Consider the following 17324-nt stretch of genomic DNA (forward strand, 5'->3'; position numbering starts at 1 on the left):
ATTAATTGAGTTGATTGGGAGAATAAAACTGAGTTAGGAAGTAAATTGTTACTCACAAATAAAGAAAGCTCATATATTTATTACATAAATCTGACATCATCCCGTCAATGATGAACCATCATTTTAAGCAGAGGAGTGATGCAGTTAAATTTGTATTTTTTTTTTTTTTTAAATTTTTTTAACGTTTTTTATTTATTTTTGAGACAGAGAGAGACAGAGCATGAATGGGGGAGGGGCAGAGAGAGAGGGAGACACAGAATCTGAAACAGGCTCCAGGCTCTGAGCCATCAGCCCAGAGCCCGACGCGGGGCTCGAACTCACGGACCGCGAGATCGTGACCTGAGCTGAAGTCGGAGGCTTAACCGACTGAGCCACCCAGGCGCCCCTAAATTTGTATTTTTGACACATTGCCTGGTGGCTTTTTGGAGGGTCGATTTGAAGGCAGTGAAATTTGGAGACCAGAGGACAGATGGGAGGTTGTAGCGGTAATACATACAGGCCCAGAGAACGGTGGTATGTGCTGGTGCGGTCAGGTTGGGCGTAGAATACGGCGTGGCTGAAGACAAGGTGATTTGAAGCTGTGCAGCCCATGCTCACATATACGTGAGGACTCGGGATGTACTGTAACGGATACTCGGCGCGGGAAACACAAATATGAGAGTCATCAGGCTATAGTCTTCAAATAAGCCATGGGAGCAGAGGCGACGTAAAGTGAGGGAGGGAGGGGGTAGAGGAGATGGCCTAAACCTGCACTCCGCCATCTTAAGGGAGTGGCAGGAACAGAGCTTTGGAACGGTTCATTTTAAAGGAGGAACCAGTGAGGAAAACCAAAACCTACTTGGCACCGGTTGCTTTGCGGCAGGATGGATTGCAGGGAACGAGAGCAGAGGTCTCAGTGAGAAGGCTGTTGTTCAAACAAGAGGTGAGGGCCGCTTGGCATAGAGTGGCGGTGGTGGGCTCAGCAGAAGGGGATGAGATAGATGGAAGCATGGGAGGCAGGAGGAGACGTGAGCCACGCTAACCGGGTAGAGGGTGGCCCTACATCTGAGAAGGGGACCGCGGGTACAGGTCAGGAAACCGTCCGAGTAGATGAGACTCAAGAGGAGGACAGTGGACCAAAGATGGAACCTCTGAGAGTGGTTTTATTGGCAAGGTGGAAGACAGCACAGCGGTGGAACAGGGACCAGTGGCTGGGAGGGGCGACAGTCAGAGAACATGTGGAAACGGGAGGCGCCAGATGGATGGCTCTGCTCCTAACACACAGGCTTCTTGATCGCTTTGTGGAGCCACCTTCCCATCACCGCCGCCCCCCCCCCCCCCCCCCCGCGCTCCCTACAAAACTTCTAGTTCTGTCTCAGAATTGAAACGTCACGTCTGTGAATCCGTTCTGCTGCCCCTTAGTCACTTCCTTCCTTCTTGTATCACTTTCCTTTCTGATGATGGGATTACTGTGTGTGTGTTTACTTGCCCCCTTCTTAGACCATTAGCACTTTTAGAAGGTAAGCAGCATTTCAGTTGTCTTTATGTCCTTAGAACCTTAATAAATGTCTGTTAAATACTAATGCCATGAACACAGTAGGTGGTGGTGAGTCGAAATGCAAAGTGGATGATAGAACACTTCTTTGCAAAACTGGTCATTTCAAAGGCAGAGACCTGTGCTTTGAAATCTTAAAATTAGTGTGGTCTGTGGCTGTGTATTTTATGTGTTAGGATATCATTGCCTGCGATTTATATCTTATGTATGTATGTATGTATGTATGTGTGTATATATATACACATATATATATATAAATGTGAAAATTTTTTTAATGTTTATTTTTGAGACAGTGTGAGCGAGGGGAGGCACAGAGAGAGAGGGAGATACAGGATCCAAAGCATGCTCCAGGCTCTGTGCTGACAGCTCAGAGGCTCGAACTCACCAACTGAGAAATCATGACCTGAGTTGAACTCAGATGTTTAATCTACTGAGCCACCCAGGTGCCTCTTACATCTTCGTTTAAAATGTTGTGCTGTTTGAAGAAATCTGACAAAAATTCCTTTTTTTTTTTTTTTTTTTTCTATTTTTTAAAAAATTTATATCCAAGTTAGTTAGCATATAGTGCAATAATGCTTTCAGGAGTAGAATCCGCTGATTCATCCCCTGCATATAACACCCAGTGCTCATCCCAACAAGTGTCCTCCTTAATGCCCCTCGCCTATTTAGCCCATCCCCCTACCCACAGCTCCTCCAGCAACCCTCAGTTTGTTCTCCGTATTTAAGAGTCTCTTATGTTTGTCTCCCTCCCTGTTTTTATCTTGTTTTGTTTCCCTGCCCTTAGGTTCATCTGCTTCGTATCTTAAATTCCACATATGAGTGAAGTCATATATTTGTCTTACTGCCTAATTTCGCTTAGCATAATACACTCTAGTTCCATCCACATTATTGTAGATGGCAAGATTTCATTCTTTTTGATTGCCGAGTGTATGTGTATACACATACACACACACACACACACACACACACACACCCCACATCTTTATCCATTCATCTGTCAATGGACATTTGGGCTTTTTCCATACTTTGGCTATGGTTTGACAAATATTCTTAAGGACATTTTATTTTTTTGACTTTTAAAAAAAATTTTTTTACTGCTTATTTTTGAGAGAGAGAGAGACACAGAGTGCAAGTGGGAGAGGAGCAGAGAGAGAGGGAGACACAGAATCCGAAGCAGGCTCCAGGCTCTGAGCTGTCAGCACAGAGCCCGCAGGGCTTGAACCCACAAACTGTGAGATGATGACTTGAGCCAAAGTCAAACACTTAATTGACTGCGCCCCCCGGGAGCTCCAAGAACATTTTAGTTTTTTAGGTTCTGATTTGTGGTCCTGATAATTTTTTTTAAACCATGATTATTCAGACCTCAGATTAAGAAGAGAGCTGTGGGGCGCCTGGGTGGCGCAGTCGGTTAAGCGTCCGACTTCAGCCAGGTCACGATCTTGCGGTCCGTGAGTCCGTGGGTTCGAGCCCCGCGTCAGGCTCTGGGCTGATGGCTCGGAGCCTGGAGCCTGTTTCCGATTCTGTGTCTCCCTCTCTCTCTGCCCCTCCCCCGCTCATGCTGTGTCTCTCTCTGTCCCAAAAATAAAAAACGTTGAAAAAAAAATTTAAAAAAAAAAAAAAAAAAAAGAAGAGAGCTGTCACTAGGCCGGGGGAGCATAAGCTGCTTATTTATAAGATTAAAAGAAATCTGAGATGTCTGTACTGTTTTTAACAATGTGAAGTTTATATTTCTGGCATTTTATCTGTCTTAATAGGAAACAATAATTGAACACTTAGTGGTGTCTTTTTTTTTTTTTTTTTGTAATTTTTTTTTTTAAACATTTATTTTTGAGACAGAGAGCATGAACGGCGGAGGGGCAGAGAGAGAGGGAGACACAGAATCAGAAGCAGGCTCCAGGCTCTGAGCCATCAGCCCAGAGCCTGACGCGGGGCTCGAACCCACGGACCGCGAGATCGTGACCTGAGCTGAAGTCGGACGCTTAACCGACTGAGCCACCCAGGCGCCCCAGTGGTGTCTTAAGATGTTGACATAACGTGACATAACATGGACTGGAAGTTTTATGTGTTTCCTCACTTTTTTTTAGGAAGTTCAGTACCTGCTTCAAGTAGCAGCACCGTCCCTGCCTCTCTGTCTTCTGGAAGCTGCCTTGGGTTAGACAAGTTCAAGAAACCAGAGGGAAGCTGGGACTGTGAAGTGTGCCTAGTGCAAAATAAAGCCGACTCTACCAAATGCATAGCATGCGAAAGTGCAAAGCCAGGCACAAAGTCTGAGTTCAAAGGTAAGGCCTGGGTGAAGTGCCTCCTTGTGTCATCATTTTATTTTATTTATTAACGTTTATTTATTTTTAAGAGGAGAGAGACAGAGCATGAGCAGGGGAGGAGAGAGAGGGAGACACAGAATCTGAAACAGGCTCCAGGCTCTGAGCTTTCCGCACAGAGCCTGATGCGGGGCTCGAACTCAGACTGTGAGATCATGACCTGAGCTGAAGTCGATGCTCAACTGACTGAGCCACCCAGGCACCCCTTGTATCATCATTTTAAAGTGAAATATTTGCAAACAGCTTTAGTTTAAAAATTGTTCCTTCTCTTGTTGAAAATGCATGTAAAATGAGGTATTGTTTTGGACACTTTGACCTCACATCTGTGTCCGAGTTACTGTAAAGTTAGATTATTAGACTGGCCAGCAGTGAGGTATCTTCTCTGCAACTGGGTGAGGAACTTCTCTCTTGTGTAGTTGAATCTGAGAGAGTTTCAGTTACTTGTTTTTTATTGTTAACCTGTTTGGCATCTAGATGAATTTCCTCTTATCTGGGAATTTACACCCCTAGAGCCTTATTGTAAGTACTCTGGATGTGGGGTTTGGTTTCCCAGGGTATGTCCCAGAAAAAGAGCTCTCTTCATATTTTGTTCTGTAAATATAAAGGAGGAACCTCTAAAAATAATTTATGCTAAGACTGTCTGTGGAGGTCAAATTTTTCGTCTCCGTAGTCATTAATGATTTATTTCATACTTCACGTGAGGTACATTTCAGTCAAAATCTTGATAAAAGCTGGGAAAGAGATTTTAGATCTGAAGGAACAGTCAGGGAGAGGGGAGAAAGAGTTTAATCTGTAAGGGAATAGGCCTCGAAGGTTAGTCTGTGAGGGCATTAAAAAAGTATGCCAAGCTTTATCTGCTCGTAACCATTCTGTGGACTAGTGGCTTTCAAACTTTTTAACTGGAAACCCATCATTAAACTTTTACATTGTGACCCCCTCTCATGCACAGGGTGTTTGTATGATTGAAAAGAAGTTTTACAAGTCAATTCTTACTCTTTAGTATGTTTAAGTTACCCTGTTTCTCTTCTTTTTTCATTTAGAAGAAAATTACTGGTTATAACCCATAAAATTGCATGACAGTGAGTCACAACTGGTTTGAAAAACACTGCATTTGGGTGTGGTAGAAGATCCCTACTTTCCAGCCCACTTGAGGTCGTTAACCTCATGGTCCTTTTCCCATGTTCTCTACCTGCTGCACAGTAATCAGCTTCCCTTTAAATCTGTCCCTTTGAGGCAGAGGTGATAATGAGTTAATTGTCTTCAGCACCTTCATTTTTAACTTCCTGTCTAAAGAAATATCGCTTAAGGTATTTAGAGACCTTGTGGATAGGCCACTTGCTCCTGAGATTCTGATAATTTTCAGTTACGTTTCTTAGCAAAAGAGGGGAATGTATCATCATTAAAGAGGGGAAGGTCTACAGATATGAGGGCTTGTAAAGTTTGGCTGTCATTGGTCTTATTTATACGTGGGTAAGCAGAATGAGGAGTAAATATCTTGGCACACGAATTCTATCTGTTTTCAGCTCATCAGTCAAGTACTGCATTTCCAGTTTACTCAGCTACAAAAAAGCATTATGAAACCAAGACTTTGATCTTGTCAATATAGTGTGAGCTTCTGCTTATGCAGTTCTTCTGGTTCTTTGATGCTGAAGTCTTTTTAAAATTTTTTGATTAGTAGCCCATTTACAAGATTTCAAACTCCAGTTACAACAGGATTCACAGAGAAAAGTTTATCTCTTGTCCCCGTTGGTTCATTTTCCATCCTTCCTCCCCTACCAACAGTAATAACTGTGGTTAGTTCCTTACAACTTTTCCATAGTTTATTTATGCACATGATAAGCAAATTCTATATATTTTTCTATATATAGAAATTGTATATATTTTTATTTCTGTCTGTTTTAGAAAATGTAGATCATACTGCCTTTCTGCCCCCTTGATTTTATCACAGATTAGCTTGGACACACCTTTGTTCTTTATTCTTCATTTATAGCTGCTGGGATTGCATATGGCATTTTATGTGTCTTTGAATTTCTTTAAAATAAAGACTTATTTAACAGAAGACGATGGGGGAGGGAAAGCGGGGGGGAAAGTTACAGATAGGGAGGCAAACCATAAGAGATTCTTAAATACTGAGAACAGAGTGAGGGTTGATGGGAGCTGGGGGAGAGGGGAAAGTGGGTGATGGGCACTGAAGAGGGCACCTGTTGGGATGAGCACTGGATATTGTATGGAAACCAATTCGACGATAAATTATATTCTATAAAAAAAGTAATAAAGACTTAGGATGTGAGGGTGATCTGGCTGTGACATCTGTCACTCCGAGTGATCTCCAGGGTTGATTTGGCCCATGTGTCTGGCTAGGCTGGTGTCCCCTTCCTCCCTCACGGCTCTATGTGGGTTCCCTCCCGAAGCTGTGCACTGGGCCCAAGAGGATGAGCTTGCATGACAGAGGGGGACTGACTGTTGCTCAGGCAGAAGTGTAGAAGTAGCTGTGCTCCCCTCCTAGAACCTCCAGACAAGCTCTCCAGGAGAGCTCCCTGCAGAATGTAGGGTAGTCAAGCTTCCAAGACTCCAGGCACATCCAGATGAGGTGCCGCGTGTGGCTGTCTGCCTTTCTTAAGGAAGTAAATGAATAAATAAAATTAAAAAAAAAAAACAAAAACAAAACCGTAACCCTAGAATTGCTGGGTCAGAGGATACATGTGTTTGGAAATTTTGGTAAATATTGACAGTTGCCTTCCACAAATTTCATGCTGTTTTACACATCCACCTGTAATCTATAAAGTGTCTGTTTTTCCTAGACCCCTTGCCATTATTGCCTCACCAAATTGATGTGAGCTCTGCCAGTGTCCCAGGTGAGTAAGTGGCATGTCAGTGTAGTTGTGGGGGTCGAGGTGTGATTCGTACGCTGAATACTGGGCAACTAGTTGGCGTTCGCTGCCACTTCCTCACACTCTTCACCATAGGCCTTTTCGAAGTTATTCCTGTGTCTCTCTTTCTGTTTCAGGTGTACATTTTGTTTGAGGGGATAGCATTAATTCGGTGTCTTTTATATTTTGAAGGCTTTGGCACGTCTTCCCCGTCTCCGAACCCAGCTGCCTCATCCTTCAAATTTGGTCTCCCGTCGTCGTCTTCTGGGCCTTCTCAGACTTTAACAAGCACTGGAGATTTTAAATTTGGAGAGCAGGGAGGCTTCAAGATAGGTGTGTCTTCAGATTCTGAGTCTCCAAACTCCATGAGTGAAGGCTTTAAATTTTCAAAACCAATAGGAGATTTTAAGTTTGGAGTTTCGTCCGAGTCCAAGCCTGAAGAAGCTAAAAAGGACAACAAGAACGATAATGGTTTTAAGTTCGGACTCTCTTCGGGTTTAAGCAATACGGCATCGTTAGCTCCGTTTCAGTTTGGGGTGTCTAATCTTGGGCAGCAAGAGAAGAAAGAGGAGCTCCCTAAATCTTCATCTACAGGCTTTAGCTTTGGTACAGGTGTCATTAACCCGGCACCTGCTGCTGCCGTCACCGGGGTGACCGCTGAGAACAAGAGCAGCTTCAGCTTTGGAGCCATAGGAGCCAAGAGCGTTTCGGTGGCTCCGTTCACAGGGAAGACGTCAGAAGCAAACAAAGAAGACACGCCCGCCACCAAGGGAGGGTTCACTTTTGGTGGCACGGAGCCTGCCCCCGTGCCATCTGCCTCTCTGTTCGTTTTGGGAAGGACAGAAGAGAAACAGCAAGAGCCGGTCACTTCTACTTCTCTGGTGTTTGGGAAGAAAGCGGACAATGAGGAGCCGAAGTGTCAACCAGTGTTTTCCTTTGGGAATTCGGAGCAAACCAAAGATGAGACTTCTGCAAAGGCCACCTTTAGTTTCAGTGTGGCAAAACCATCTGAGAAGGAATCGGAACAGCCTACAAAGGCCGCGTTTGCATTTGGGTCTCAAACCAATACCACGACTGGTGAGTATTAAACACTTTTCTTTCTTTCTTTTTTTTTCTGCAAGGCATCTCTGGTATCTGGACAAATGCAGCAGGTCAGGGAATGGTTTACACTGGACATAGTTGAGAGAGACCAATAAAGACTCTCTGGGAAGGAGCCTAGGATTTGCAGTGTTCACGGCTCCAAACCCTTATGATGCAATGATGTTGCCTGCAGATCTGATTCTGAGAAATACACCGCTGATGGAGAGCCCCCAGCATTTCCCATCTGTCCATGTTTCTCCCTTCTGTTTGAGCTTTGACCATCAGAATTGGCATACCGCTCAGGAAAGTAGGCCTTCTTTTGTCAGCTCATGAAATATTTTCTAACTAAATCTTTCTGTGCAGGCGTTCGTTCACAAATAGAGTTACCCAGTCATCATCAGGCGTCCAAGGAGCATAGACCACAAATAGAGTTAATCTCTGAAACAGAGGCGATTATGAAAACTAAAATCCTGAAGAGAAAATGAAGTAGCATTTTTTTAAAACTTAAAAACGTGCTTGGTGAAATAAAATTCTGTGGGCTGAGCAGCAGAAGAAACACAGATGATAGGTTGGTGAACTGGGATTTCCCAGAGCCCATGCCGAAGTGTAGAGAGAATGGAGTCCAGCTGGTTCTCAGGCCATTGCAAGAAGAGTGCTTAGAAGAAGAGGACAGGGCAGAGGAGGGAGCAAAGCAGTGACGGAAGAGTATTTCCTCCCTGTAGAGCAAGACCCTGGCCTTAAAAATGGAAATGGCCCACTCACTGGCAAAGACCAGTGAAATGACAGGACACCAAAGCCAAAATCCTGAAAGCTCTCTGAGAGAGGAAAGCTGTTTGCCACAAATAAACAAGTATCAGGTTAGCATCACACTTCTAATTTGTAACATCATATGCTTAAAACAGTGGAGCACTGTCCTCAAAGTGAAAACGGTCTTTTTATTTTCTAGAGAGCGCGTGCACAAGCAGGGGAGGGGCAGAGAGAGAGGGAGAGAGAGAATCTTAAGCAGGCTCCGTGCCCAGCCCAGAGCCCAGTGCGAGGCTTGATCTCACAACCACGAGACCATGACCTGAGCTGAGATCAACAGTCGGACGCTCAACCGACCGAGCCACCCAGGTGCCCCGTGAAAATGGTCTTGGGTACCTGGGTGGCTCAGTCGGTTAAGCATCCGACTTCGGCTCAAGCCATCTCGCATTTCGTGATTTTGAGTCCCGCGTTGGGCTTTGCTGACAGCTCAGAGCCTGGAGCCTGCTTCAGATTCTGTCTCCTTCTCTGCCCCTCCCCTGCTTGTGTTCTGTCTCTCTCTGTCTCTCAACAATAAATAAATGTTAAAAAAAAATGGTCTTGATCCTACAATTTTATATCCAGCCAAATTTGGTCGAACGTGAGGGCAAAATAGAGATGTTTTCAGACAAACAAAAAAAATAAGAATTGAACACCCATGAACACTTCTGAATAATATATTGGGAGCAAGATGAAAAATTAACCTGACCAGGATGGGGTGGGGGGTGCGGGGGTGCGGGGGTGCAGGGAGAATGGAATTCAGTGAGTAGGTGTGAGCAGTTTGTGTCTATTGTCTGTTTGGAAATTCAAAACACTCTCCGAAAAAAATAAAAACTAAATTATATATGATTTGGAAAGGAATAAAAATAAGATCAGGTCTAATCGGATATAATTATGGTGTTACTATACTCTTTCCATTGCAATAGACACTCTTAACCTCTCATTAACCAACTTGAAAGTGAACCAACTTGCTCCATTGTCTGTAAATCACACTCGTGCCCGTTTCATATTATGGCCAGCCCTGTCCAGTACACAGTATTGGAACTGAGACAGTATTGGAACAGTTGAAAAAATGTCTTTAGTAAAGTGGGTGGTTTCAGGATCACCATATAAAAACCAGTAGCTTTCCTCTGAATCAGCAATAAATAGTTGGACAAATGTCCCTTGCATTTTCTAACATCTTTAATTTGTGTTTCATAACAGCAACAGAACTTGTAACAGGCTAAATAATTAAACGAACAGAAAAGACCTATTTATTAATACCTGTTCCTGAGTGAGAATAGTCTCCTGCCCAGCTCCCCCAAGATAATTTGGTTTTTTGTGTTTAGTTGAAGTGTAGCTGACACACAGCATTACTTTAGTTTCGAGTGTACAACTCAGTGATGCCCCAGTTCTGTGCATTTGCTGTGCTCACCACAAGTGTAACTACCGTCTGTGGCCACGCAACACTGTTACAGTGCCATAGACTGTCTTCCCTGCACGCTCCCTTTTATCCCGGTGACTTACTCATTCCATAACTGGAAGCCTTAATTTCCGTTTCTTTTTCTTAACGTTTATTTGTTGTTGAGAGACAGAGACAGAACGTGAGCAGGGGAGGGGCAGAGAGAGAGGGAGACGCAGAATCTGAAGCAGCTCCAGGCTCTGAGCTGTCAGCACAGAGCCCGACGCGGGGCTTGAACTCACAAACCACGAGATCAAGACCTGAGCTGAAGTCAGTCGCTTAACCGACTGAGCCACTCAGGCACCCCCTTAATTTCCGTTTGTAGGGGAATTTTTGTGGAGCGTGACAAGCTAAGGTAATTTTAAAATGCACATGGAAGGGAAAATGCACAAGAAATTTTGGGGAGAAGGGCAGGCACACAAACAGGTTTACTATCAAACCAGACTATAAAGCTACAATAATTAAAACAGTCTAGTAACAGTAGCTATAGAGGAAACAAATGCGCACATACTTAGAAATTTAGCGTGTCGTAAAGGTGGAGTCACAAATTAGCGAGTGAAGGACGCGCTGGTCAGTAAATGCTGCAGAGAGAATTGACTGCTGGTTGGAGAAATGATAATTTTGCTAACATAAATTGCAAAGTCGAGAGCACAGCTGTCTCCCACTGTCCGAGCTGTTACCCGTAGTCTTCAGCTGGATGTGTTGAATTTAAGGGATGTTTTTATTCTTATTAATCTGAATGCTGAGGGCTTGCCTTCTTCTGTAAGACACACGTCAGAAGCCGTAAAAGGGAAGATGGATGTATTTGCTTACATCATAATTTAATATAGTGTGTGCATTTGCTGAATGAATTTTTATAAAAAAGTTACTGTTTCTGTTTTCTAGTGAATGTGTGGACCGTAGGCAAGGGACAAATGCTTTCTGTGATTCCTTGTTCTTAAAGACTTTTGTTTGCATCTTTATTTCTTACAGATCCAGGTGCAGCAAAACCAGTGTTCAGTTTCTTGAACAACAGTTCTTCTAATTCAAGCGCACCGGCCACTTCGGCAGCCGGGGGCATATTCGGTAGCTCCGCCGCGTCCTCCGGTGCGCCGGTGGCTGCCTTCGTGTTTGGACAGGCCAGCAACCCTGTGAGCAGCTCCGCCTTCGGGAGCTCCGCGGAGGCCGCTACTTCTCAGTCTCTGCTGTTTTCTCAGGAGAGCAAACCTGCAGCCACGTCCAGCGCGGGCTCAGCGGTCACCCCGTTCGTCTTCGGTCCAGGGGCCGGCGGGAGTAATCCCGTAACCTCCGGTTTCACTTTTGGAGCTACCACCACATGCAGCTCTGCGGGTACGTTTATTTACAAAAGAAAAACAGGTTGTAGTTGGACTGTTTCATCCTGTCTGCTCTTAGCAAGTAACCTGTCGCGGGTGGTTACAGAACAGCCCGGGTGCCCTTAGGTCGCCTGCCCCCGAAGGTTACGGGTGTGGCAGCCGTTCACTGCGTGGAATCCCGTGCAGTCTGTGTTCGGTTTAATAGAATTAACTCTTAGGAGGGATTTTTCTGATCTCAACAAGAGTCTAGTCTTTAGATTTTCCAAGTGTTCCTTTTGAAATGTTAGGTTGTTAAGTAACCAGACACTGGGGCCTATTTCATTAGACGTAGGTCCCCATTATGTGTATATACGTGATGACGACATTAGCTGATTTCTGCAGTGCGTCGAATATCTGGTGAAAATCAGTTATCTTCTTGGATGGATCCCTTTACCTAAAAAAATTTGGCTGTGAAGGTGGGGACTCTTGGCTAATAATTTTTGTTTATATGAATTCTATATGGCTTTACTAAATAATAGGATTGTATTCTTCATTATTATCGAAAACTGGCCCTGATGGGACTTGTTCAGCAAGGTAAAGAGAAAAGAGGCTCGCGGTTTGCAGCTAAATTTTTAGACCTTCCTTAAGGATTATCTGGTTGTAGCTGTTAGGTGACGTGATTGTTTCTCTGGGTCTCTAGGATCCTCCTTCGTGTTTGGCACTGGACCTTCAGCACCGTCTGCCAGTCCAGCATTTGGTGTTAACCAAACCCCGACGTTTGGACAGAGTCAAGGTGCCAATCAGCCGAATCCCTCAGGCTTCGGAGCCCTGTCATCTTCCGCAGCATTGTTTTCTGCCGCTTCTCAGCCCACGCCGCCCACTTTTGGGACAGTGTCAAGCAGCAGCCAGCCTCCCGTGTTTGGACAACAGCCTAGTCAGTCTGCATTTGGCTCTGCAGCAGCTCCTAGTTCTAGTAAGTGTGTGCTGGTCACATAGTTTGCATCCGTACCCAGGTGCTGGTGGCTCCCAATAGAATATGGTTTCTGAATTTTGAAGCCATGTATGTGTCTTCGTTTTTTAAACGTCTTATACTTGGCAGAATAGAGAAATATGTGTTTGGACTTTGTAATATGAACAACATTCTCAACTTCATACCGTTAAAAGTAAGCGCTTGAAGGTATTCATGTATGTGGTTAAAATGTAGTCATTTCTTACTCTTTGAAGTAGATTGGACGTTCATTCAGTCCCATTTCTCCCCATCTGAATTTGGGAGCACTCCAGCCTAGATTCCAGCTATATTTTCTAGTCCTCGTTGTGGGAGGTTACGCCCCCAAGTGCAGTGCTCTCCTGGGACCGGACAGCCCGTTGTCCCAGGAACTTTCTGTTGGATGACACTTGACTGGCAATATGTAAACAAGTGCATTGTTCTCAGTCTGGCTAATCACATTGTTCTATGATGTGTTTCCTCAGAATTGCACGATGTGTCTTTTTCTCACTGTGAAATATAACTTCATGTAGAAAAACCTGAAACATAAATGAACACTGTGATGTTGCAGCAAAACGCTTGTGTAGCCCGCTGCCCAGGAGCCCCTCCGGTCTCCCTTTTTGATCACACGCCTCTTTCCTTGCTCTGATGGGCCCTGGCCTTTATGATTGTCACTTTCCTGGGGTTTTTTAAAGTGAACTACTGATACGTGAATCTCTACAAGATACCATTTTGCCTTATTTTTAACTATATACACACACACACACACAGTAAGATCCCATACATATATATATATGGAATCATATATATATATGGAATCTTACTGTATTCAGTCTTTTGCTTCTTGTGTCTTTTGCTTTACTTGTAAAGCACATCCATGTTATTACATATAGTTTGTTCATTTTCATTGCTGTAGAGTAAATCAGTCTATGAACATACCGCGATTTATCCATGTACCGCTGTTTTTAGCTGTGAGGACATGCCGTTCTGCTCGTGCCGTGCCCACGCTGCGGGGCGCACGTGCATGTTTCTCTAGGGTACGTACCGGGAAAGGGGCCGCTGGATTCCGAGGTGCGTGTGCGTATCTTCTACGTTACAGCATAACACAAGCTTGGCCTGGCAGATTGTTCACATTCACATCCTGCTGTCTTGTGTGAAGATTCTCATGTCTGGATTCTACTTGATTTCATTTTTTGTGAATTGTTTTTATAAGGGTTTTTTTGGTTTTTTTGTTTTTTTTTTTTTTTTAATTTTTGTGGCTGTTTTTTGTTTCCGTTGTTTTGCTTTTGCTTATTTTGTAGGAATTATTAATGTATTCCGGATATTACTACTTGGTCAGTTAGTACAGGTAGCAGAACTTCTGTGACACGTATTACCCACTTTAATTGGGATTAGTTGATTCTTCTCACTGTGAGGCGGTGGAGAGTTTAGCTTTCTTTCACACAGGTGACATTTCCCTCAGTCCTCCTGATGTGGGGACCACCGTGTGCTTGGATCAGTGGCCCGAGTGTGCAGACCGTGTGATATGTACTTTGCTGTTCTTCTCTCCACAGGGTTTTGTTTTCTACAGCACGAATGATCCCCGTCTGTGTTGATGTCTTTGTACCTGTCAGTAGTTACAACTTTGGCTCTCCTCCTGTTCATCTGGATCACTTCTCAGCATTTTCAAATACATTGGCTGTGTGCTATTTAGTACCTGAGAGAAACTTATCCGCTCCTCCCACCAGAATCCTCCCACAGAATCTTCTAATCTGCTCCTTTCTAGGCCCGCTGTTGAACTGTGGTCTCGGCATCTCTTTTTACCTTTCTCTTGGAGATTCTGGAACCCTTCTTCTCAAAAGAATCTCTTTGCTGGATGATGTCAGTGTTGTCTTATTTCTTTGTTTTAATAGAGCAGCTCTTCCAGTGATTCCTGAAGTCCTCAGGGAAGAAAGTTTTGAGACCTTACATTTCTGGAAGTATTTTCATTATGCCCCTGCGTTTGGTAAGATTTCAGTTGAGTACAGGTTTAGATTGGACATAATTTCCATAGTTTTGAGGGCATCTCTCCATTGTGGACTTTCTGGCTGTCTCAGAGTTACTCTTGAACTCTTTCTTCATCTCTGCTCTTTGACCATTTCTTCTTTCTGAAATCTCATTAGAATCTTTTCTTTTGCCTCCAGTGTTCTGACTTATCAAGAAGCTGTTCCGGAGCGCCTGTTTGGCTCCGTCGGTTAAGCGTCCGACTTCGGCTCAGGTCAGGATCTCACGGTTCGTGGGTTCGAGCCCCGCGTCGGGCTCTGTGCCGACAGCTTGGAGCCTGGAGCCTATTTCGGATTCTGTGTCTCCCTCTCTCTCTGTTCCTCCCCTGCTCTCACTTGTCTCTCTCTCTCTCAAAAATAAAAGATTTAAAAAAGAAAAAGCTGTTCCTTGGTCTGGATGCGTTTTCACCCACTGATTGTGTAAGGAATTTAGTCTGTCCTTTTGTGAACTTTCATTCTTGGGAATTTTCTTGAATTGTTTCTTGGGAAATTTTTGTGCCTCACTCTTCTTTAACTTCTGTTCTTTTTGTCCTTTCTGCGCTTTCTGGGAAGATTTCTTCCATTTATCTTTTATTCCTCCTTCTGTTGAGATTTTACTTCTGCTAGTATTACTTTTTTTTTTTTTTTAATTTTTTTTTCAACTTTTTAAATTTATTTTTGGGACAGAGAGAGACAGAGCATGAACGGGGGAGGGGCAGAGAGAAAGGGAGACACAGAATCGGAAACAGGCTCCAGGCTCTGAGCCATCAGCCCAGAGCCTGACGCGGGGCTCGAACTCACGGACCGCGAGATCGTGACCTGGCTGAAGTCGGACGCTTAACTGACTGCGCCACCCAGGCGCCCCTTACTTTTTAATTCCAAGTGTTCTTTTTTGTTGTGTGGATGCGTCTTTATATCCTTCCGATTTTGTTCCAAAATTGTTACCTCTTGGTCTCCCACCAGTCACCGTCCCTCTCTCTGCTTCTATGGTTTGGCTATTTTAGATACCTCACAGAAATGAAATCAGGCAGAACTTGTCCTTCTGTGACTGGCTTATTTCACTTAGCATAATGTCCTCCAGAGTCCACGTTTTTGCATATTGTAAGATACTCTTTTTTTTTTTTTTTCTTTAAAGGACGAAGAACCATCGTATGTAATGTACATTGTTTAACTCTATTCATGTATCAGTGGACATTTAGGGGGGTTCCACGTGTTGGCTATTGTAAATAATGCCACAGTGAACCCCGGAGTCCCAAGTATCTCTTCAAGATTCTGATTCCAAATCTTTTGGATAAATACCCAGAATGGGATTGCTGGATTATATGGTATTTCTACTTTTAATTTCTTGAGGAACCTCCATACTTTCCCACAGTGGCCGCATCAGTTAGGGCACAGGGTCCCTTTTATTCACATGCTCACCAGCTCTCGTTGTCTCTTGTGTTTTTGGTGCCGACGGCCATCCTAACAGGTGTGAGGTGATACCTTACTGTGGTTTTGATTTGCTTTTTCCTGATGATGAGTGATGTTGACTGATGTTAATGTTTGCCTGCTGACTATTTGTGTATCATCTTTGGAGATGTCTGCTCAAGTTTTTTGTCTATTTTTTTTTAATGTTTATTTATTTTGAGAGAGAGAGCACAAGCAGGGAGGGGGCAGAGAGAGGGAGAGAGAGAGAGAATCCCAAGCAGGTTCCACGCTGTCAGCACAGAGCCTGACATGGGACTCGATCTCACGAAACCCTGAGATCATGACCTGAGCTGAAATCACGAGTCGGATGCGTAACCAACTGAGCCACCCAGGCGCCCCGCTTTTTGTCCATTTTTAAATCAGGTTATTTGTGTTTTTTGACCGTTGAGTTGTAGGCGTTGTTGATATTCTGGATACCTGCTTATCAGATACGTGGTTTGCAAATACCTGTTCCCATTCAACTCAAAATTTAATTAGTGTAGGATACCTAAGTACCACTTGATAATTCTTTGTGTTTGGATAGGCTTGTAGAGCTTGAATTTCCTTGTAGGTTTATCTGACTGGCCTGTTGACTTGGGAAGACCTGGATGTTAGTGTCAGCAGGTCTGGAATCCCCAGAGAAGATTATTCAGTCTCCTGCCTGGAGGGCACATGTACTCCCCGTGGCCAGGGCTGGGGGGGCGCGGGGCAGGGCCGCAGCTCTCGGCCTTCACCTTGCTTTTACTCCTCCTGGTTTCTGTAGCGTGTCCTTGCCTTTCTGTGTGATACATCCTGACCCCTGGCCAGAGACTTGCTGGGCTGGAGAATGGCCTCTTGTTTGTACCGGGGCGGGACAGATCTGGGCGTCTGCTGCCCACACGGATGATCTCCCGCCTTCCCTGTTGAAGCCTACCCGCCGCCTCCCTTCCTCGGCCGTCCGGCGCCCGGGCCCGTGGGTGTGTTTCGTGTCCGAGGAGGTGCTCCCGTGGGCACCCGCCGCTAGCTCAGTGCTTGGCTCCAGTCCGCCTTCTGGCGTCTCCTCTCCCTCATCTTGCTAAAAACCCCGTTCCTGTTATTTTAGCGTCATCTGTGAATTTGTGAAGAAGTTAGCGCTAAATGTCGATTCCACTCTCTTTGTCCAGAAGTCTCTTCTACCCTTTCCTCCTTGGTCACAGGGAAGTCGGGTCACTTGCCAGGGGACGTGTGAGTCCGTAGCGCGCGTCAGTGGAGAAAACACTTCCTTCTAGTTTTCTTCCTATTAAGCGAATGTAAGTAAGGGAGCTCAACCCCTCCCGCGCTGCGCGTGGCTGGGTCGGAGTCCTCGCCAGAACCACTAGCATTTTCACCTTAATGACGTTTTTCTGCTTTAACTATCGTAGCTTCAGTTTTCCAGTTCGGCAGCAGCACCACGAACTTCAACTTCACGAACAACAACCCGTCGGGAGTGTTCACGTTCGGTGCGAACCCCAGCGCTCCTGCGGCCGCGGCCCAGCCCTCGGGCTCGGGGGGCTTTCCGTTCAGCCATCCCGCGGCGGCCTTCACCGTGGGGTAAGAGGGCCTGGCCCCTTGGGGCTGCGT

At 44.9% G+C, this 17324-nt stretch overlaps 1 protein-coding gene across 13 annotated transcripts in view; it reads left to right on the top strand.

Annotated features, from left to right (window-relative positions):
• The window catches only part of NUP153 (nucleoporin 153), a 92320-nt gene that overhangs the window by 73395 nt on the left and 1601 nt on the right, over positions 1-17324 (top strand). For 10 of the 13 annotated variants that reach the window (XM_060614730.3, XM_060614724.3, XM_060614726.3 and 7 more), the window contains 6 exons: positions 3619-3813; positions 6654-6707; positions 6915-7799; positions 10996-11352; positions 12016-12288; positions 17126-17294. In XM_060614730.3, coding sequence (XP_060470713.1) covers positions 3619-3813; positions 6654-6707; positions 6915-7799; positions 10996-11352; positions 12016-12288; positions 17126-17294 — 1933 coding nt within the window. Of the gene's footprint in view, positions 1-3618; positions 3814-6653; positions 6708-6914; positions 7800-8165; positions 8694-10995; positions 11353-12015; positions 12289-17125; positions 17295-17324 lie in introns of those variants that run through there. The other 3 variants (XM_060614727.3, XM_060614728.3, XM_060614736.3) reach the window with 2 other exon arrangements.

The sequence above is a fragment of the Panthera onca genome, chromosome B2 (genome assembly GCF_046562875.1).
Source record: "Panthera onca isolate mPanOnc1 chromosome B2, mPanOnc1 haplotype 2, whole genome shotgun sequence".
Classification (NCBI taxonomy): Eukaryota; Metazoa; Chordata; class Mammalia; order Carnivora; family Felidae; genus Panthera; species Panthera onca.